The 23,139-nt window shown below is 51.0% G+C and overlaps 1 protein-coding gene across 1 annotated transcript in view; it reads right to left on the bottom strand.

Moving 5' to 3' along the window:
* Positions 1 to 693: 693 nt before the first annotated feature.
* The window catches only part of Rat1 (5'-3' exoribonuclease 2 Rat1), a 91,087-nt gene continuing 68,641 nt past the window's right edge, over positions 694 to 23,139 (bottom strand). Inside the window, exons 31-33 of the mRNA XM_089556809.1 lie at positions 3,239 to 3,296; positions 2,111 to 2,249; positions 694 to 954 (exon numbers count right to left, since the gene is read on the bottom strand). Coding sequence (XP_089412935.1) covers positions 784 to 954; positions 2,111 to 2,249; positions 3,239 to 3,296 — 368 coding nt within the window. The 3' untranslated portion in view covers positions 694 to 783. The remainder of the gene's footprint in view (positions 955 to 2,110; positions 2,250 to 3,238; positions 3,297 to 23,139) is intronic.

The raw sequence follows: 23,139 nt of genomic DNA, 5'->3' as shown, positions 1-23,139 counted from the left end.
GATTAAGAGTGCATTGGAATTGGAACTGCATGCTAGCCGCACACCTAATACTTGATATTGAACAAAAAGTATTTTTTGTTTTGCAGTGGAGCACCAAGACGGTAGCGACATAAGCACGAGCGCGTTCTAAGCGTCAGCACAATTCACGTGAATGTCAAACTAAATGTCATTAAAACGCATCAATGTGCTCCCTTTGATAACGTGAATACTTCCTGCAACACAGCCACGCTGCGGAAGTATGCTCGGCAATGTTTTTTTAGCGCCTGAAGCGCGGCTATATGCAGGCGCGGCCGCGGAGCTGCCGCAGCCCCGCAGTCCCCAAAGAAACGCCCGCACCGCGGCGCACCAGTCGGCGGAAAATGGCCGCGCCCAGGAGCGGCTCTGGATTCTGGTCTATAGTCGGCTCCGCATACGCAGCTGGAGCGAGGTGCAGCGAGTCACGTGATTCCATAGTTGCGAGACGAGCGAGCGCCGTCGGCTAAACGCACGCAGCCGTGGCGAGTCACGTGGCATGACGTCAGAGACGAGCCTCCGCTCCTCCTGGTTTGAAGGTCAAATTTCGGAGCCACATGACCTTCAGCTTTGCACGGGAGAAGTAGAGCTTTCGCTCCAAAACCAGACGTGAAAGAACCAGAATGCGTTAAAAGCAACCTCTTCACACTCCGGGAAATGACGACAAACAGACTGGGGGGGTTTAAGTCCACTATTAAAACGAGCATGCCGTGACGTTTTATTGATGTACACCGACGTGATCGAATGAGCATGATGCTGTGGTCACCACCACTACCAGGTCGGGTTGCGGTGGTGTCTCTGCTGCTGCTGTTGGTGCCCACCCCGCTGGCGCGGCGGAGGCATCTGCTGGTACGGGTGGTGGCGCTGGCCACCGTAGCCCTGCTGCTGCTGCTGCTGCTCACGGGGCGGCGGGGGCAGCGAGCGCGGAATGTGCGGCGACGACTGCACGCGGACAAAAAACGCACTCGGTCGTGATTCATGGGCAGTGAAACGCATGAAATGATAGCAAGCACAAAAACCCCCCCGATGAAACTACCAGAAGACAGAGCTTTACAAGAATAAAACAGTCCAGTGATTAGACACAGCTCATTTCATTGCTTTTACCCCAAAAAGTAACACGACCCATGCTACAAAAAAAAGTCAAGCAGAACTACTGAATAAAAAATTGTAGCCTCCTTCTCGTCGTCGAGGGCAAGTGAAACCATGAAATGGGACACCTCCTCTCCACTGAAAACAATGGCTTCCAGACTGGGATGCATTCCTTCGCTGATCTGAATATTTGAACAGGAGTGGTGGGGGCCTGGCACTCTTAAAGAATTTTCTTCAGTCTATACTGTCCACAGACTTTTGTCTAAGTCTATACACTTTCTACAGACAAATCCTATAGACCAGTCTATAGGCAATGCAAACTCTACACAGAGTCTATGGACACTAGACAGCTTTATGGCCATAGACTTTTAGTAGACTTTCAATAGACTATGAATAGACAAAACTAATATCTATAGGAAGGCAACAAAGTCTGTAAGAAGTCTATAGAAAGTTTATAGATAATTTTTATAAATGCAGTCGTACCACTACGTTAGTATACGAACACAAAGAATGACGGGTCTACAGCACAGACAGCAGATACTCTAAACACTTCCTTTATAAAAGCGCCAAGTCTGTTCGTTGTATACCCCAAAGCTAGGGCGCACATAAACACAACCTTGATATCTGTGCCAATTCCACGTCGGACGGCACAGCGGAGAAGGAATAGCAGTAACATCGCTGCTGCCGGTAATCCAAACACTCGCTGTCACCGAGAATCTTCAAAACTTCGCTCGTCAGTGACGATAGCGCGTGCCAACTGTACACCGATCCGACGGAAAGTTTCGGGAGAGTTCGCTTCGTGTTCGGAGTCATGTTCGCTCACAAGTTCGCCGCGATCCCCGGAGTTTGCCGCGGACGGGAGCCAAACGCTTTTCATGGTTTAAAAAATTAACAAAAATGAAAAGCGGTTATCAACACGAAATTCTCCCGTGGTAGCCTTAAAAGCGGCAGTCATCGATTCTGGCGACGGGGAGCCAACAGGGAGCGAACGCCTTGCAGGTGCTCTCACCTGTCCCCAGCCAGTGCCGGGGCCGACCCGACCGGGCCCGCCGCCATAACCTCTCTGTTGAGGCGACCAGTCACCACGTCCACCGCCGCCGCCTTGGTAGCCGTCAGAATGCTGGCGCTGGAAGCCTTCTCCGCTACGGCTGCTGCGCGGAACGCAAAGAGGGGCGAGTTGAGGGCCACGGGGAAGAATATGTGTGTTAGAGGTTTTACTGTTTGAAAAAAAAAAGAAAGAGAAGCCAGAATGTCGATGTTCGGGACTGCTCATCATGATGGAAGCACGTCATCTATAAAGTTCCCAGTCATTCTGATCCTATCGACCAGCAACGCGCGCTGGTTGCCACTGCTGCCGCCGTGAGCACACTCTGCGCCGCGAGCACATCTTCACCCATATCCACTGTTTGTAATAAGGGAGTAATTACTCATTGGCATCCACCCGAGCGCAGCCATACGGCTATAAAGGAAAGCTATACAGCTTTCTCAGAAACTTCGTAGTTAAAGAAAAATTCGTCCTGGTCCGGGGCTCGAACCCGGAACCACCGCTTCGCCGGAGCAGTCGCTCTACCAATTGAGCAAACCGGGACGGCAAGCTTATGGTAGGGCGAGAGCGAATTGGTCAATAACTCGAAGTGGGAACTGTGTTGGCCAATCCACTGTTTGGTTTAGAAGACTTCCTCAGCTTGCCGTTATGCCCGTTCTCATCCATCCACGTATCGACGACGCAGTTTCCATTAGCTGCGACGGCATAATGCCCGCTCCAGAATTCGCAGCTGTCTGCTAGCAGAGAGCTCGTGCTCGGGGCGGGCGCGTGCGAGATGCGGTGTAAGTATGCACAGCTGAATTCTCGACTCAACTATAAGACGCCACAGCGTGGACATTTGGCAAACGTCACATTTGGGTGCACATTTGGCAAACGTCAGAGACTTGAAATGCCTCTGCAGCGTCCTCTTGTACTGCATTCGAGAAACTGCCATTTAGCACCGCGAAAACTCGAGCAGGTAAGACCGAAGCGAATTTTGTCGTTTGTCTGAGAAGGATCCCCCCCCCCCCCAAAAAAAAAAAAAAACGCTGGAAAACAAGTGCGCCCAGCAAAAAAAGAAAAGGGGGGGGGGGGGGGGGGCTGAGCACTTACCTCCACAGGTGCCTGCCGCCAGGCGAAGAGTCCTGCCGGTAGCCGCCCCGACCACCACCTGAACGGCGAGAAAAGAGAGCAAAGAGAGAAAGGAGACACGTCAGCTTGATGACAATAAGTGCGATTCTTGCAACCTCGTGAAATATTTACACAGAGAAGAAGAGCATGCGTAACATTTAGAAGCCATCGACACGCGCACAGCATTTGGTCAAACGCTTAGATCCCAGGTGCCTTTGCCTCTAACAGTGATGGGAATGGCCAAAACCATTTTGTAGCAGGCCTTGTAGCAGGAAAATATTCGCTTTGTAGCAAGCGTCACTTGTTTTGTAGCAAGAGCCGGCATTTCCGAAAAAAAAAGCTTAGAAGACAAATTTATAGTTTATTTGTAACAGCATACATCAATGCAATGCAATACAGAAACACACAAAGTGTATATTGACTAGCACTGGTAATCATTACCATGGTAATTGTACCGCAAGACAAAGAAACATTGTCTTCACCAGCAACAAAGAACTGAGACCGAAGTACTCAAAATATTAAAATAAATTATGAGTGTAAACAGGAGCAGCCACTGAACTAAACCTGCTTTCGAGAAAAAAAGGAACTGACCATCTTGGATTGCAGTAAGCATGTATGACAACCCTTCGCACAAGAATCAAGAGAAATGAAAGGGAATTAGGCATGTGCTTTAAAAATACTGATATCAGATGGACAGGCCTATGTTCCTTTCTTTGAGCCCTTATTAAAGGCAGCCAGATGAGAGACACTATCATTCATTTTTTCCCTAGCTTGGCTCAATATTGCCTGGCCACTCGCAATGTCACTGAAGTTCTTCAGCTTCATGCCCCGCTCAATCAGCAATTCAGCATTTCTGAACATGTGCTGCGCTTCATCTACCTTCTGTTTCGCTTGTGCTTTAGACAAGCTGGCACTTGCTAGGCACTGGATCCGCACCTGCACGTGGCCTTTTCGACTTCTCTTGTTCGCAGGCAATGCGCTCTGCATACCGTTTCGATGCGCCTCGAACGGCCCTAATGACATTTGGACAAATTGAAAGCTGGCATGGGTCACTGTTGTACCTTCTGGCAAATGACATAATCTGGCGAATACCATTCACGCTTGCCAGACAAAGGTTCGACCTCTCATTCAAAACCCTTGTATTCTGGCTGAAGCCTCGCTCAACATCAGCGTTCCCATGCGGAAGCGAAAGAAGGGCCTTGACAAGCTTAGTTAAAAGCGGATATTTTCTCTCACCTTGAGCGCCCTTGATGATAAATATATTATGCCAGTATTTGTCAAGTGGCCCATCAGTGCCCACATTCAGCGCTTCAGAGCTTAAGAGTGTCACCTCATCAAGGAGAGATGAAACTTGGCTAGGTTGTATCACTTGAGGCGCACATTTTGCAAGATATCTGAACGATTCTGCTGAAGACTCCTGGGAGTGGGTGTTTGGGTGCAAGCACCTGAGGTGCTGAAGTGTCAAATTCTGAAGAGGAAGCCTTGTCAGAAGGTACTTTGAGCACGCTATGTAAAATGACCTAGCTCCTAGTCGAAATTCAGCTTTCTCTGAAGCAGACCAAGATTTCATAGCTTCCTCAGTATCTGCCCCAACTACTATGCTTTCCTTCCAATTCTGCGAACTTTCGACATCAATGGAAGCGAGCTCATGTCCCTGTTTCAACATGAACACCTGAGGCCTCAGAAATCTGCCCAAAATTTTCTTCAACATCATCACCATTTCATCATAAAGAACATGCAGCAAAGGTTCACTCTTTTGAAACAGCGTCAGAAATCCCACAACTAGGTCACCTGCATTCTTCACAAACAGAGCCTTTGCGTAGAAACTTTTGTCATTCAGGTTTCTGTTTAGTCTCGCCCTCATGCTACCTGCAGCACGCACTGGTTTCTGGGAGTCTAGGATGCTCTTTAGGGCAGAAAACTGCTCGACTAGTCTTTCCACGGCTGGTACAAGAGACAACCAGCGACAGTTGACATGACGCAAAAACACAGTTTCAGGCAATCCAAGAGCCTCTTGTTTTTCTTGGAGCTGGGCACTTTGCACCGAAGATGTCTTGAAAAAGTAATACACGTCACTGACTACAGTTTCAACTTCACTACCAAATGAATCAAGAGCACATGAAAACGCGTTGTGCACCTTGTGCAGCGAGCACTCTCCGATTTCCATTAAGGGGCCGTTTTCCTGGGTCAATTTTTTCTTTAAACACTTCATTACATTTGGACCATCACTGAAAAATGAAAAAAACCCTGCTCGAGGAATATTTTCAGTGGCTTCATTTACACATTTCAAAAGGATATCAGCCGTTGCCCTCCCCAAACGAAACGACTGCAGGTGCTCGACCACTACTCCTTTTTCAGCACCAGAAAAGTAGCGCACGAGAACATCAAACTGCTGGCACCGCTGTTCTGGCAGTGGTGTTTCATCTACACTGATACTGTAAAACACACCAGGACGATTCAGTTCCTCATGCACAAGTCCCTTGAAATAAGGCCCAAGCCCATCTGACACAACGTAAGACACTTTTTTCCTACTACAGGAGAAGTCTTTAGCCACCTTTGAGTCGGGAAACATCAAGCGATGAAGGGGTGTAGCCGTATCCGCCCATGAGTATGGGAGACCTTTTATCGTCAATGCCAAAACAAAAAGTGCTTCGCTAGCTGTGACACGGTCTGCATGGGTCATCGTGCCTGTCGATGAAAAATCCAACGATGCTTGAACAGCAGCTGGCCTCTTCAGCCTCCCGTCAGGGCCCCGAAGCTTGCTGGTCAGCTCCAAGTGCTTTTTACTCTGTGAATGCCGTTTCACTGCTGTGACACCATGCTGTGAGCAGTTGATTGTCTGGTTACAAATAATGCAATAAGCATTTTCTTCCCTTTTTCCTGGTCTGCACCACACCTCGAAGCAATCTCCATTGCAGTCGACATCTTTCAATATGCCAGAGTTAAATTTGCTGTTGCGTCCTGCAAACGATAAATAATAATGTTAGTTTGATGAAATAAAAAGCTGTTATGCAAGCAATATGATCCTGTAAATTAGAGAATAATTGTAGAGTGCTTAAACATATTCTAAAAAAAAAATAAAGACCCAGGAAACACTACGGTTCTTTTCCCACAACAGTCATGGTTAACAATTATACACTTCATTCAAACGTGGCAGTACAAGTTATAGAAACACGTTCCTCGATACAGAACTGAATATTAAAAATTAACTTTAACAAAATTTCAATGGAGGCAAAATTCCAGAGGGCCGTGCGATGTCAGTGCACGTTAAAGATACCTAGGTGGTCGAAATTTCCAGAGCCCTTCACTGCAGCGTCCTTAGGTTGTAGCTGTTGCACTAATAGCTGCAAAAGTAGCTTTTTCAGGGCTTTCAGAGCACCTGAGCTGCACATACCGGCAATCTTTCCTGCACTAATTTGATGAATAAACGTTAATTTGGATAAACGTTAATTTGAACACGTAAAAACAAAAGAGCAGTTTGTTATAAATCCAGAATAAGCAAAGTGCCAAAAATTTGCAGCTCACTAATTGCAAAGTATTGAAGGCTTCTGTCTAGATGTTTGGCAGAGCAAGCTCCATTCTAAAAACCGGACACGTGTAATTATAAAAGCAGTACCACTTTCGCCGACAAAGAGCGCACCTGCTTTGAGCGCGCGATCGCGCTATCATGCAGTCCTCGACCGCCGAGGAAGGGTGGAGGCTTTCTCCCACGTATCCCTTACCCGCCCGTTAATTGCTGCCCTGAAAAACGACCTTGTTTCCCCTTACTTTTTGAAAGCTTCCGCCGTAAATTCGCGAAGCCTGCCAAGCTTCGACAACAGACAGGGCCGTCAGCGCAGCGCCAAAATCGTACGAACGTAGCGGGCGCGCCAGAAGACGCTTGTTGCTTCATCGTATAGCCGGAAGGCTGCAAAATACCGCGTTCCGTGGAACTTTTTTTCATTTTCGCCTCGGAAGTTTTTTTTAATTACGGCAGCAACACGAGCACGAAGGCCAGAAGGCCCACCAACTCCGTGAGAAATGTACGGCGTCATATACGTCCGCGGTATACACTTTATTTCAGAAGCCGCTACATAAAACTCCTTAGCATGAGTTCAGTGCTCATATCCATATAACACTTTCAGCTCAAGCTGCAAAGGCACCGCTTTAAGGACGTCTTTCAATCAGCCAAGTGATGTCAGGAAAACGCATTCCGTAGGCTCCGCAGCCGGACAATCCGAAACTACCAAGCGACCTCGCATGCCGAGTGAATAAAGGAGCGCGTGAATGGCCCGGTCGCCGGCGAGTTTTATGCATTTCGTGCCGCAAGGTTGTTATGGGCAGCCCGGACGTCACTGTAGCTTTATTTCAACCACGGAATTCGTAGAACTGCGGATGGCAATATGAAATTACTGAGCGACGTTACACGGCTGCCCAGCACGCCACGTGCTCCAGGGCTTTCGAAGCTGATACTAGCGTAAGACGAACGCCACAAAACTACAAGTACTCTTTCATAAAAAGTAAACAAACCGGGAATTAACAGCACCCTCTCTTGCAGGCTCAAACTACCGCGGTTCTGCAACGTGCATCCACCGCCATTCGCTCAATTTGCTACTGTTAAGTCATGTTCAGTTTCTAAATTTGAACCCCGCCATACTGACTCATCAGCTCTTATGTCCAGAAAGACTCATTTGAATAAACTAAAAGGCGCAAAAAACGAGAAAAAGCTTACCTTTCAGTTTCGAGAGCGCCATCGTGACGCCGCCACGACGCCGCTGAAACCGCTGAAACCACGCAGTCGAGGCGAACGAGCGGCGGGAAAGTGCAAGAGCGCGCACCGACGCGCCAAGGCCTAGCCACGGCCCACTCCACCAACTACTCGCCTCCGGTGCCGGCCCACCGGAAACGCTCGGAGCTCGGACGCGGTGGAAAGCGTGACGCGTTCACGACACCCTCACTCAGTCACACTCTCCCATCAGAGACGAAGTAGACGGAGCACCATGCGGAGCACTCTAGACGAAGACTGAGAACTGGATCGTATTGGATTTTACCGGCTACTCTCAGACTTCAATGGCGGACAACAGTCGCAAGCATAGTTCCCTCACAGGGCAGTACCTGACGTTGGCGACGGCTCGTTTTGGCGCAGCTTTGGCGCAATTTTGCAAAAAGGCCCCTTTTTGGAGCAGCATGTAGCAGCTTTATCGAAATGGCGCAGATTGGCGCAATTGGCGCAGCATTCCCATCACTGCTCTAAGCCGTGCACGCAGCGGGGCTCACGTTGCGTCCGCGGAAGTCTTACAAGTTTCGGAGGTGACGATGACGTGAGCTCTTCTAATCTACGCGACACCCGGTAAGCTGGCGATGCCCAACGAACCCATATGAGCACGGCCAATTAGGAAGTGCCTTGGTCTTCATACTTTTTTACAAAACAATGAATTGTGATGGTTTGGTTTATGGGGGTTTAACGTCCCAAAGCGACTTATTATGGGTTTTAACACACCGAAGTGACACACATGGTACGAGCGACGCGGTACTGGAGGGCTCCGTATTAATTCAGATCACCCGGGGATACAAAATAAAAAACTACGTATGCACCTTTCATAAGCTGTCATCATCATCATTAGCCTGGCTACGCCCACTGCAGGGCAAAGGCCTCTCCCATGTCTCCCCGATTAACCCGGTCCTTTGCCAGCGTTTAATACTGCCGACAGCACGCGAAAGCGAAACGGCAGCCGAAGCAGGCAGAAGCCGACTGCAGAGACCGGCCATTCAAATTAAGAGCCTTCTGTTCATTCGAAAAGGCGGGTGGACACGACGTTGTTTCAGACAGACTCCGAAAATGCGGGCAGACGCGGGAAAACAAGAATACCCACGTTTCAGGGAGACAAAAAAAAAAAAGAAAGGTCCCCTGCGCTTCGTTTTCACGGCACAGCCGTAGGAAGCCGCAGATGTACTACGCGCCATGCGCAAGCACGAACCAAATCACATGAAGCGGCCGCAGACAGCCCGGCAAACATTGCGAAATCCGGGCGAAAAGCCTCAGAAACCGCCGTCGCCGCCGAGGCAAGGCTGAATTCCGGGCGTGCCCACCACGAGAGCTGGCTGGCTCATGGTGAGGCAGCGCCTTACATAGGACACTCCGGCAAAAAACAAATTAAGACAACGAAAAGACAACGAAAAGACAACGAAAAAGTGCGCCCGCGCGATGCGACGCAGTGGCTCACATCCCGCGACGCAGTGCGATGCCGATGCGGTTGCCCCAATACCGGGCGGCGACGCGGTGTGTGGGGTACACGTATAGAGTAGTATATGTGGGGGTGGAAGAGAGCCCGCTCAACTCCCGGCGAGAAAGCGCGCCTTCGAGAGGTCCGCAAACACGGCCGCGAGCTCTCTGCGAAGCAAGCCTCACCGCTGCCGCGGCCACGTACAGACGCAGTCGCGCGCACACACACAGGACCGGCGCGGCCTGAGCCGTCTGCGTGTCGAAGACTCTCGGAGACCGCGGCAGCGGAGGGAGGGGGGGGGGGGGGGGAGCAGGCAGACGGTGCTGACAGCTAGGGCGGCCCGTGCACCGACGGGAGAAGAACGAATGCCTCGGAAATGAACCATGCCACACACGGCTGCTTGGACCTCCCGTTGGCTCAGACCCACACAGTGTCAAGAATTTGACAAGCAAAAAAAAAAAAAAAAAGCGGTGACTAAATGGAAAGGAAGAAACAATGCACACTTCTTCTTTCCTAATTCAACTGGCTATCACGCGAAATTCAATTTGAAACCGATTTGAGCAAGTTATGTTTTCAATTTCATTACTACAACATCACTTTGAGCATTACGGACAACAACAGTGCCTCAGGCGTAATTCAGGAGGCCCGAGTACTGTGCGATGTCAGTGCACGTTAAAGAACCCCAGGAGGTCGAAATTTCCGGAGCCCTTCACTACGGCGTCCCTCATAGCCTCAGTCGCTTTGGGACGTTAAGCCCCAATAAACCAAACCAGTGCCGCAGCAGCAGCAGCGCCCGTCTTGCGATTTTTTTTTAACATTCCGGACCCAGAGAGACAACAGGCCGAAAAAGAGACCGACAATGGAGGGCCTCTCATGTGCACGAGCCTCTCCATATCAAACACCAAGCTCGCATGTTTTTAATAACATCAAATGTCTTCACACGCGATACACCTCTTTACACCGAGCCCCAAGACCGGCACGGTATGCACAAGTAAGCTAAAAAGGACGAGACTTGACCCGACCGCCTACGAAGCACCCCGATTTAGCGTGGGTTACGAACCACTGCTGAACTTTCCCTAACAGCAGAGCATTTTGTAAAAATGTCCGCTTACAGACTGGCACTGAAAAAAAGAAGACACAAAGAAAACTTGTTTGGCTATCCCCGGACATAAATGAATCCACCGGATGTCAACAACAGTCCGCTTGACGGGCGACCAACCGGGTATATATGTTTGCCTCTATGTTTATTTTCCGCTTCGGTTCACTGGTTCACCAGAAGTAAGCTTCGCCCTAGTTTTCTTCGCCTAATTTAAGCGGAGACGACCTAATCGCAGCACAACGGCCCATTCCTTCTCTCTCGTCTTCAAACATACTCGCCCGACACGTTCAACTAAAAGGTATCATTTCACTTTTATAATTTCTTTTTCGTGCGATGCGCCGCGCAGTTTCCGGTGACGTTGCCAGCAGCGAGACATACTCGGTACTCCGCACGAACGCTTTGGTCGGAAAAAAAAATCCTCAGCGAATAATAGCAATCGGATCGGTCGAAGGCCCGCCCGCAGGAAAAAAAAAATACAAAGAACCGCGACCAGATGTGCGCCAGCAAACCAACCAGCCAGGCGAGGGAGTACACTGTGTGGTGTTACAAGAACCACGACCGATGAAAAGCGCCAAAAAAAAATTCAAGAAATCTGTAAACAAAGCCGCCACAAGCTGAAACCTGCGTTAGGAAGCGTGCGTGCGGGAGACAGACAGAAAGGGAACTATACACTCCGTAGCAGCATCAGCAGTGGCAGCAGCCAAAGCAGAGGTGGGGACGTGAAGTGGGGATTCCAACCGCCCGTCCAAAGAGGAGAGAACCCAGAAAAGCGGCAACAGCCGCAGCCACGTACGGCTCCCGGGGTTTGTCAGCCGCTGGCCGTCCGGCGTTCCGGCCCCGAGGTTGGTTCGAAAACACTCGAGAAAACAAAAGGAGCTCGAGTGGAAGGCGCCAAGGACGGGTGCGGAGTGGAGAAGAAAGGGAAGAGACGTAGGGAAGAAAGGTGGTTGTGCCGAGCCTCTTCCCTACAACACTGTCCCTGCCTCTCTCCCCCGACTCTCCATCCCTCCTCTTCCTTTCGTCGGGAGCAGCATCCGCAGACAATGCTAATACCGTCGCCAAAGGAGAGGAGAGGAGCGCCGCGCGCGGAGCAGTGGCGAGAAATCGAATGAGGGATACGATGGGAAAAGATGGGGATGAAGGGAGCAGGTTTCGAGGCACAGCGGTGGCGGCGGTGACCGCCAGCACAGGAGGATTCAATCGGACGGCGTTCGTTGTTCGCGGCGCTGTTGGAGGAGAAAGCCGAACGGCGCTGCTAGTAGCAGCTTCTGTTCCACCCTTCTTTCCCTATACACGCAACCCACTATAGGGATACGCATAGGTCGGGCGGGGGCACTAGGGGTGACACCTTCGAGTGGCCTCCCCGAACCCACAACAGAGGGCGCTGCCGGCGAACCGCGAGTTCCGGGTTTCGGGGAAGGGTAGTGGGGGACAGGCGAAAAGTCTGCTGGTGTATATGAAATGAGGCATCGACCACAATGGTATAATAGGTCACAAAAGAGAGAGGGCAAACCCAGAGCACAGGAACCGGAGAGTATTAAAGTACAGAGACACTGGGCCTCTCAGCGGCAGGACGCTCAACCTTTGCTCTTTACCCCCCCGACAAAAAAAAAAAAAACCTTTAAGAGATGTCTTCCTGCACACAAAGAAAAAAAATTAAATGGAATAGAAAATTCCACTGTGCCTTCCTGTGCAGAGCTGCTTAGCATAATGCTTGTCAAGATTGGACGATTCAAATTCGGCGTGAAGAGTGCGGTGAAGACAGGGGAGGGATAGTGGGGTGAGGAAAGGGGGAAAATGGGCGAGCTGTACAGTACTGGTGGGGAGGCGAGTGCGGGCGGCAATGGGCCGAAATGAGAACAGCTGCGCCAGGCATGACAAAAACAAAACAACAAAAAAAGACACTGTAGTGCATCGTATACCAGCGTGAGCCCTGGCCCAATATGGCGACGAAATCGGAGAAGCACATCGCGGCATACTTTCATTACACAATGACACAAGCTGACGTAACGGCTAGACGCCGGCACAGATTAAATGAGAGCTGTGCTAATTTGCTGCACCTGAAGGCTGAGAGAGAGAGAGAAAGATAAAAGAAAAAAAAATAAGCCCAGAAGAAATTTCGCCTCTATCGAAATTCAACCGCCGCGGCCGGGATCGAACCCGCGTCTTTTGGGTCAGCATCCGAGCGCTGTAAGCACTGAGCCACTGCGGCGGCTTAAGATGATTCCAGGCTTGCATCATTCGCGCCCGAACCAGGAATAAGTAACTTAGCACGAGACAAAATTTGCCACAATATGAAATGTCCGTGCGCAATTTCGCCGCAAAGAAGCCAGCGGTTGAGACGGATGGATTCTTGAAAAGCCGTTACGATTAACCTACACGTCACGGTATGCGTACACCGACTGGAAACAAGTGGACAGGGCCGGAGACACTGGGGATCGTGACGTCATGTTTCCCTAGACAACCATCCACCGCGCATGTCCATTTGTTCCTCACGCGCGCCTGGACGACCATTGTCAGTGGACGGGGGGTTTAACGCGGCGGTTTCGGGTTACTATAACTACGACGACGCTGTTTAACCAGCCGCGAAAGTCAGCTCTTATCACTCTTAAACACATATACGCCTATAAGGGAGTAAATAAGGCAGTAAATTGTCCTCAAGTGCTCTAGAGGGCCGCTTACTCTCTTTTTACACCTTTCTGTTCGGAGTGTAGAGATATGCCTTAAAATCATAGGAGAAAAGTTACGTGCAGACAAGCTGGCACAGCCGCCGTTGAGAACACAGCGGAGAAGGCATGCAGCAACAGCGGCGCGTTCTATTTGTCTTCCTGTTCCACCAGAGACATTGAGGGAGAGGAGGGGGAATGATAGAGAGAGAGGGACGAGGATGGGGAGGAGGGGTCTCCGGCGCAGGATATCGAGTGGTCCTCGTCGCCGGGCCGCAAACCCGCCTACTTGAGGAACAATAACGGGTCGGGACCCACGCGGCGACGACGGGCGCGAAGCAAAATTGCGTCCCCGAACCGCCCGGCATCCCTCGAGTGCGAGAAAGAAGACGAAACCATGCAGAAAAAAAAAAAGCGCAGAAAAGAGAGAGAGAGAAAGAAATCGGGCGTGGGTCAAAGACGATCGAGTACCACGTACCGACCCGGAGCCGAATTAGAATAGGTCCTTATAGCATACCCCAACTATACTATACACTGACTGAACTGTGCAGCCTGAAGGGGCCACACACACACGAGAGCCCACACGGTCTGTCCAGACCCCGTGTACAGCACATACGCGCGCATACGTACGCGCGACCTTTCTTTAGCTATACTGGGACAGCGTCTCGCGCCCTCTACAGGCAACGGCTGCTGTATCGCCATGACGGCCAGTGCCAGCGGCGCGCCGTTCAACCAGAACAAAACCCGCGAAGAAAGGGGGGGGGGGGGGGTGTTAGAAAGAGGTGGGCATGCCCTGCGAATTATTATACCGAGCTCGAGTACCGTTTTGAAGTGTTTTTTTTGTTAATATGTATCGTTCTTTTTTTTTTTTTTTTTGACAGCCGCCCGCATTTTAACGCGCAAACGCGAACAGCTGCGCCGATGGTAACGGCTTTTCAACCGATCCACAGAAGAGTGTCGCGTCTATAGAGGAGAGGTAAGGAGGACAGGTCAGAGGAAGGAGTCGAGACGCTTCATTGTTAAATGCTAACGACTACAGGCTCCTAACGAGCACTCTACAAACTCCTGCGCGTATATGTAAGGTGTTGACCCGATGAGGGCAAATGTGGTCGTCGCGTTTTTGCTTATACAGGGCTATAGAAAGCGAACACGCGGACATATATGCCAAGTGAAACGAGATCGTGAATTCAAGCAGAGAAAAACACTACACTTAATGCGAATGAAATACGAAAAGGAAACATGTTTAACTAGGAGGAACAGATCCAGGAGCTACCCATCCCATAGCCGCTTTCGAATGACCTATTTCTTTCGCCTCCATCTAAAATGTGCCGTGTAACTCAGCTGCAATCAATCAATCAATCAATCAATCAATCAATCAATCAATCAATCAATCGATCAATCACAGCCATTCAGAAACAAACAGGACGGAAAAGAACGGATCTACTACACGCAGAGAACAATGCCGATGAGCATGGATATTAATCAGAGAGGCAAACAAAGTGAGCACAATCGCCTCGGAAGATGAAAACACCGGTATACGGCTGGACGTTACACAGTGGAGAAATTGACAAAGTAAGGATTTACCACATGCGCCAGCACGTAGTAGCGAGGAAGTCACATATACAGGCGTTCGATGGAATGCGAACGGAGCAATAAGCAACTTCAGCGTGCAACACACTGATTTTTCCTGATACGAGAAGCTGCGCCCCCTGTGAAGGACAGGGACAGATCTATGGACGACTTTCGGTGGGGGCGATCCCTTTTGGACCAAATTTCTAACTTTTTTTTTTTCGCCGAAATAAAGGGGCTCATCAGCATGGTTTTCCCTATGTAAAACTCATATAGTTAATGACCACACCCCTCGCCCCGCCCCCGTTAAAACACAACATGGATCCAACTGGCGAACGACCGTCACATCAACTTTCTGCTCCGTTCTCACTGCCCAGATGCCGCGAGAATGGGCGGCATCAGGCGCATTCGCGGAATGTACAAGCCGCCATGCTTGTGTCGCCAATTCCCACAAGTTCTCGACGGCAGCACTCAGCGAAGCGCGGAGGCCACGAGATCGCGTGTTCCCTTTAACAGTGGACCGTACTGTACAACTCTTCAAAACCTTATGTCAAACAGAATTAGACACGCTGCCTCCGAGAAAACCCTGCCCCCGGTACACGGGGGCCCAACCGAATGACCAACGCATAGACTTCGCGCACCGCATCAAAACGTCATCAGCGTCCCCTCTACTCCCGAGATGGCGCCACCTGCGAATTCAGTCAGTGGACTTTGGGGAAGAAGGCTAGCTACTGGGGGCAATTGGGGGGGGGGGGGGGGGGTTAGAGATCTCGCTATATGCGTGGACGCATATACGCGGCAGGAGTCCCATACCAGCAAGACACCACAGACACACGCACGCCAAAGTTACAAACACCTACGCACACACAGACTGGAAGCGCAAGAGAGGCGAGCGCGCTTGAAAGGTCCATGGAGATAGAAACGTCTCCCGCGCCGGCTCAAGGGGAGACACCTGCGCGCCCGCGTTTCTCGAATTCCTCCCATTTCTGAGCGATTCGGCCCGGGAACGATGGAAGAGCACACGCAAAAGGAGAGCAAACACGGCTTAGCGCTAAAAGGGGGATCGGAAGAGGAGCGGGAAAGAAAGGAAAGAAATAAAAAGGGGGGGGGGATAAAGTAAGGACTACGCCAAAGGAAGGCGAACGCTACCAGTAACACAGCACACACACACACATATACGACTCCAGCAGAAGCCTCTTCGGGTGCACGTGGCAGCAAAGAGTTCCACAGGGAGAGAACAGAGAAGGGGAGTTCGGTGGTCGCTTGCGAGATGAAGCCCAAGCCAGAGGCCGAGCCAAAGCCAAAGAAAAAGCCAAGCCACAGTAGATACCCCCTCAATAAACGGAAAGTATGAAGAGGAGAAAAAGAAGACGCAACACAAAAATGAAGGCGGTGGTGTAGGTTTAAGCAGTCCAGAAAAGGGAACTCACGCAGAGTGGCCAGGAGGCAACTTTGCAAAACCCCTCAGCTACCCTCTTCCCCGTTCTTTCCGCAAGCATCCGCCATCGCTTCCACCCCCGCCGAGAAATGCCACCGCTGGTCAGAGCTCTCTTTTGCCGCCCCCTCCAGCTACCCACCCTACAAAAAAAAAAAAAAAAGCCCCTGCTCCACTACCCCCGGGCTCAACCAAGTAACAAAGCGAGACAAAGACGCATCATCTTAAGCAGAGCAAATAACCGACGCCCCCTCCGCATTCTTCGCCGCCTTTAAGCCTCCTCCTAAGCGCGCGTTCGTGTGCGCGGACGACCTCCCTCCCCTTTGAAGCCAAGCTCCTTCTTAGCTGCCCCGTCTTTAAGACGCCATTATATTCGGCTCGTTTCCTTTACACAGAGGGCGTGACGCATCGCGCCAACAACACGGTCGTCACGCGTCGCGTCACGCTGCTCGAAAGCCGTATACGTGTGCGTCTGTGCGCGAACGGCTTCCGAGGCTCGCCCGCGACGTTGACCGCAGCTGTCAAACCCGAACTGCTCGCGGCGTTGATGCGTCGGACTCCCACTACGTTCCCGCTTCTGACCGGACACGCTCGCGTCTCAACATTGCACCAGTTTAGGTGGAGGCGGAAGAAGAATTTCCCGGCTCCCGCTGCAGGTTTTATACCGGGAACGTTATCAAAGGAAGACGTCAAAGAGAAGAGGCTCGATATGCGCGCACATACCTATATCCGCGGCCACCACCAGGGGGGAGAGACAGCGCAGAAAGGGAGAGGGGGGGGGGGTGTAATCGGATTGGGGGAGTCGCCGCCGCAGAATGCGGTCACACTTGCGGCGGCTGCCGCGACGCAGTTTTCTCACCTCGCTTTTGCTTTTTCCGCCCGAGTGAGACGTCAAGCACGCATGCACAGCTGAGACAGCCCATGCTAACCGCGGGCGGTATGGTCCACCCCCCTCCTCAAAACCCTCCGTTCATTCCTTGCAGTGAGTACAAAAATGCTTTACCTGCTGAGAACAGGTGGGCGTTTTCTTTCCTGTCTATGTCGCTCCTTTTCTGGGCACGCGGTTTGAAGGGGGAAAAGTCATCGTTTGTGCGCACAACATCCTCGGGATGAAATATGCACCAGTCCGTTGGCGCACACGGCAGATCAGAAGCGATCGGGCGAGATTTGACTCCGATAAGATCCGAGATTAATCTCGATACTTCCTTCACGTACACTCCCCTCACGTCAGAGGGCAGTACGTGTGCCGGCACTTTCTCCGTCGGGTGTTATCAGGTACGCCAGGCTGGCAAACAGCACGGGTTAGCCACGCCAGTCATGAACAGAATAACACGGACCACGCTTCGGCTGTCAGAGCGTTCTGACACGTCATACCTGGCGAAAATTAGTGGGCGCCTAATGCTAACGAAAACACGTTTCGCGCTTGCGCATAAAGACCGCCAACCTCAACCATTTCCGTCAGGCAGCACTAGGGATGACTTGGAACGCCGAAGCGTGACCCGCATTACTCTGTTTCCGACTGCACCTAAGTATACAAGCAGCGCGATGGAAACAAAGGCTGTGTTCGTGTTACCGCAATGGCAGCCACCGGGGTGACGAAACGCGCACAGCCCAGCACGTTTTAAAGCATTGGTCAAGACTTTTCAGGCACCATGGCTTGCTTACCAGATATATGCACTGGGGCACTTTCGGCTACCATGAAGCTCTATCAGCCTTTTCCTCTGAGGGCCTTTAAGAGTGCCGTAAATGCTTCAATACAGGGCTCAAAACAAACCGTATACGGCCTGAAGACTTTTTTACTGAAGCGGTACGCACCGCAAGTATTTTACAACGCAGCTATTAGTAGATCCTTCCCCCTGCATGCGTCGGCGTGGTAGAGCTAGGGTCCCTAGAAATACTTGCTAGTCTGCCGTCCGCGCGGAGCTCCCCACGGAACCAGTTGGCTGCGCCTCGGATGAATGCGCAGGGGGCGCTGCACGCATTCGGAACGCTGTGCCTGCAGCGGCCGCCGTGCTGTGCCTGCCGTGGCTATGGAAGTATTGCGCGCTGCTTCTTGGTGGCGAGCACGGAATGCTGTTTTTTTTTTTTTTTGCAGTACTGGTGTTTGGTGGCAAACTTGAGCCAAGACGGGCTTTAAAGCCTATTTAGCATGGTTCGGTAGTCGTCAGGATTAATGACGAATATGCCGCACTGCGTTCGGTTGCTGTTAATGCACTCGGATTTTGGAATCTTGCGAACCGAACACCATCGGGAAACTGCACCAGAAGGGGTCACTTCATTAGTTTTGTTGCCTAAGGAGCAGCCATACAGCTAGAATATGTTGGCTATTCTCGACAGCCTAATAAAGTAGCGATCAAGGATGCAGAAACTGCATTGGTCTCTTGTGCTCCACGTATACATCTGACGTACTTCAGCTCCTGTGTGATAGGAAAAAGCCACGAGAGGTTAATTTATTATATCTCGGGCTACATAGCTAGAAAAGCACTGAAAAAAAGCCAGTGTGTAGACTGTGTCAGCCTTGACGACTGAAAAAGCAGCGTCTACCGCAAATGATCAAGCTGCAGCTTTCACTGCAAACTTTCATAATGGTGCCTTGCTGTATCCCTCTGGCCCCTTGAAGAAAATGTATTAACGTCCTTGAAGACAGCTTCATCGCGCTTATTTTAGCCTTAATAAGTTGCACGATAAGAGCATTAATTGTTGACTTCGCTGATTTTTTAACATATGTACAGAGGGCGAAACGCTTGTCTAGAACATGTTCTTGGTGTGTTTCCGGTTGAACACACGATATCTAGTGATAACATTTGGTTAAAAATGGTCTGGATGTAAGCATGGGCAGTCAAACTCTTTTCATCGTCATTTTTTGCCTTCCTCATCGCAGCGGCTTTGGGAGCTGCGGAACACACAGCTGGGTCGTTTTAGACATATGTTTTGCCTTTTGTACGTTTTCTGCCTCTAGCCAGCGTGAAACATGGATGCGAAATGGCTAATGACATAATCAAATTCTGCATTCTGGTTCACCTGCGCTTCACGAAGTCAATCAATGTTCAAAGGGCTACCAAGAAGGAGCAGCTGAATCCTTTAAAGATGAGATGATGAAAGTAGGCAGTGCAAACAAAAATGTGATCAGCCTGACACTGAGTGCAAAATTGACGGAAATAAATATGTTTAACAAAGGTTTTTATTTGGTGTCATAGTAATTCTTAGGTATATTTTCCCTGACAGTACGTCTGATCTACATTACATGCGCTAATAATGCTATTTTACCAAGCACGGAATTCAAAGAAACTTCTTAGAATGCATGCTTGTGTTCATTACTTAGGTAACTCGGTTGCCTGTGCACTAAGGAATGCATGCCGCAGTTCGCCTAAAGCACGTTGCGATTTACAGGGCTTGGGTTTTCATCTTGCATGCTTTAATTGTGGCTGCATCTAGAAGTTTCCAGTGTTCAGTCTGTGTTCTAACTTCCGTCTGTGTTCTAAGTCCGTACAAGTTGAGATCAGACTACCGCGCTGTCAACAGCGCTCTGTTGCAAACACACAGTCGTGCGGTTTACAATCCCAGGGTAATGTCTTGGTGCAAGGTATTTTTATTTATTAAGTTCCTCAGAAGACGGTGTGACGATACGGCACGGTAGCAGTATTCAGAGAGGAGAATAGGGTATAAAAATGAGCGGGTTTGTTTCGCCTTCGATCAGGAGTATGCGCACGAAATTCGTTCGCAAAAAAAAAAAAAAATGGTTGCGTCGCTGCATCGTTAACTGAAGTGTGCATTGAAATACCACTACTAATCTAAAATTAAAGAAAAAAAAGAGTGTTAATCGTATGCGCAAAGTATCTGATAACGCGCAGCCAATTCGTGTCGCGAGGCGAAACGCGCGCGTCTACTGCAGACGCCGTGGCCGGCACGGCACACCGGTTGCTCGCAGCGCCACAGCGCCAATCATCCAGCAGCAGCCCCCGCCGCAGCCGGCGGACGCCAGACTAGCAAGTCTTTCTAGGGACCCTAGTAGAGCGGCCGGTCACGTGGTGACGCAGTGACTAGTTTCATGGCGGCGGTCATGACGTCACCCGAGCAAACGCTCCGCGTGAACCGGCGCCGAGACGCCAACGCAAACGGAGCCGCCCGGCACAGGGCCCCGGCAGCCGACCACGTGACCTCCACGCCGTGACGTCACCAGAAGCACGCCTCTTAAACCATTCGACCAGGAGCAATCACAAATTCCAAAAGCGCACAACAGCTCCGCTGCATAGACGTGTTCCGGTTTCCGCGTTTCAGTTTTCATTTCATTCGACGCCGACGATACACGCCTGCCTTTCTAAACTGCAGATTAGAAGACGACGACGTCCCATCTAAGCACCCTACCGCGGCTGCAGTTCTTTCCCGGCGGGAACCCCCGACCCCATCCCGAGAAGTCTCCACCCTTCACCATCGAAGAACAAAACATGCATGGCCGCAGACCGATTCTGTTAACAGGAGAGAGTTAACAAGCGCAAGCGCAAAACGAGCCCGTAGTACGCGACGTATAGTTCAGTCCTCTCGTTCTGGCCACGCCATACAGGGCGCGCCTGCAGGGGAAAGCCACGGAGACGCAGGTGTTCACGCCTGTCGACACACGCCTACGCGAGCCAGCGTCTATACGCGCAAGCAGCGGCGACGTAGTAGTACACCTCACCGCGCCGCCGCTCATTCCGTGTGTGTTCACAGCGAGCTGGCTGTCGACGTCCACGCGGCCGTCTCGCGCTGTCCCCCGCCGAGACGGGCAAATAGTGGCCGAGACAAAAGCGACGGGACGGCGGCCCCTCCGGAGTCCGCGATGAAACGACGCGCGGTGGGTCGATCGAAATGCGCTCGCCGGCTGCAGTCGCTCCTCGGTTCCATGAAGAGGGGAAAGACGGAGTCAGGTCCAGGCGCGATGGACGGAGCAAGCCTACGCTCCTCGGCGCTGTCGACCCCGCCTTTATTTGCGACCGACGATTAAAGAAAAAAAAAACAAACAAAAGATCGTAGAGCAAGGAAAGCCGGTCTACACTTCGCTGCAGCCTCCAAGCCGCCCTACCAAACACAGCAAACGCTCGGTACAGTTAAAGCACTACACCCTGCTTATGCGGATGAAAGTTCTGCCGTCGCCCCGTCTGTCGCTGTGTCTCGTCAACTAAGCGCTAGAAAGAATGTCCCTCCACGCAGATAGATATAGCAGGAGTCTGTCTACAGCTCCCACCTTACCAGTACAGGCCAGTTTCTTTTTTTCGCCCGTTCGCTAGTTTCTTCATTCGTTCATCAGTTGGCGGATGTTATAAGCAGGAGTGACATTACTGGATGGCATGCGGACAATTAGGATGCTGCACGTAGCAATAACGCAGCTACTGTCGCAGGTCCACTCCCCATTCATTCATCACTCACCCTGCCACGACCACAAAATGTGTTGAATCGCATGAAAACAATTATCCGAAAGCCGCAACAACGACAACGAACGCCCTTTCACTTGTGAACCAAGTACAGAACAAAAAAGTCCTTCAATCCGAAAATGAGAAAGTACAGAATATGTGCGCACACTTCTGTTCCTATATGCATCACACTCTGTAAACACGAATACGCCAATATGAGAGTAAAAAGGCAGTAACGGAGTGAGCTACAAGACAGCTTACCCCTCTTTACTCCTTTCTGTTTGGAGTGAATACTTGTACTACACCGACGCTTTGCGTTCGAACATTTATCTTGGGCTACGAGAGAATAGCGCAAGACAAAATCATCACCAGCTATTTAAAGAAGGCATTTTTTTTTCTCCCCACATTCCATTCGGCTCTCGGACTAATCTGCACTGTGCTCAGCTCGTAAGACGGCTCGGGGTCACATATACGTCTGCCAGGACCCGAACCGGCATAGATCTAGCGCTCCGGCAACCGCACAACGTTTAAATTCCCCCACCGGGACAATCCTGCGACTGGCGTACACCACGCTTTCATAAACGAACGGTAACCCCGACCGAAGAAACGGTCCTTTAAAAAAAAAAGAAATTAAATGCGGAAACAGCAGAAGAACAAAAAAAATGAAGGCAGAAATAAGGAAGTAAAGTGAGAGGGGGTTGGTTCGGTTTTATGGGGGTTTAGCGTCCCAAAGAGGCTCAGGTTATGGGGTACGCCGTAGTGAAAGGTCCCGGTAATTTCGACCCCCTGGGGTTCTTTGACGTGCACTGACATCGCACCGTAGACGGGCCTCTAGAATTGTGCCTCCATCGAAATTCGACCGCCGGGGCCGGGATCGAACCCGCAGTACCACAACCACCGAGGCACCTATAGAGAGAGAGTGAGGAAGTAATGAAACAAGGAAATACCACAAGAAAGCGAAAATCCCGATAAGACACAACAACAACAACAACAAAAAGAATCAACAGAGAACGGCCCTCGTGACCGGGCAGCGGTCAGCGAAGGGGGTCGGGAGCAAGCGAAGCGAAAGGGTTTCTTCCCCAAGCAGGCGCCAAGAGGAAGAGGCTGGCTGCCACGCCAGCGCGGCTTGCGTTGCGTGCAGTCAGGGCCACGCGACGTCCATTTGTCATCCATTTGTCACCGCTAGGCGTACGTGCGCACTGACCGACGTACTTCCACCGACGACGCTACTATACACCCACCATCCCCTTTCGTGCTGCACGGATTCCACGATGGGCTCGTTCATCTACAAACCAAAACAGGGGGGACTTACGGGCGGACCTCCACGGCTATTACTGCTAGTACGCAACATTACGCACGACGCATTACGCAAAGGAAGATGAAGGCCACCTACAGACGGCCGTTGAGACAACGCGGAGGACCCTGCACAATTCGGCAGTAGACCGGATGCGTCGTGACACAGCGTCCCGGCGTATGCAATGTTTTTGTACATTTTTTTTTTCGGGGAGGGGGGGGGGGGGGGGG

Source organism: Amblyomma mixtum, chromosome 8, assembly GCF_055824585.1.
Source record: "Amblyomma mixtum isolate Tamu chromosome 8, ASM5582458v1, whole genome shotgun sequence".
NCBI classification, from domain to species: Eukaryota; Metazoa; Arthropoda; class Arachnida; order Ixodida; family Ixodidae; genus Amblyomma; species Amblyomma mixtum.
The sequence above is the reverse complement of the archived record's forward strand: the minus strand, read 5'-3'. Positions and strand labels throughout refer to the sequence as shown.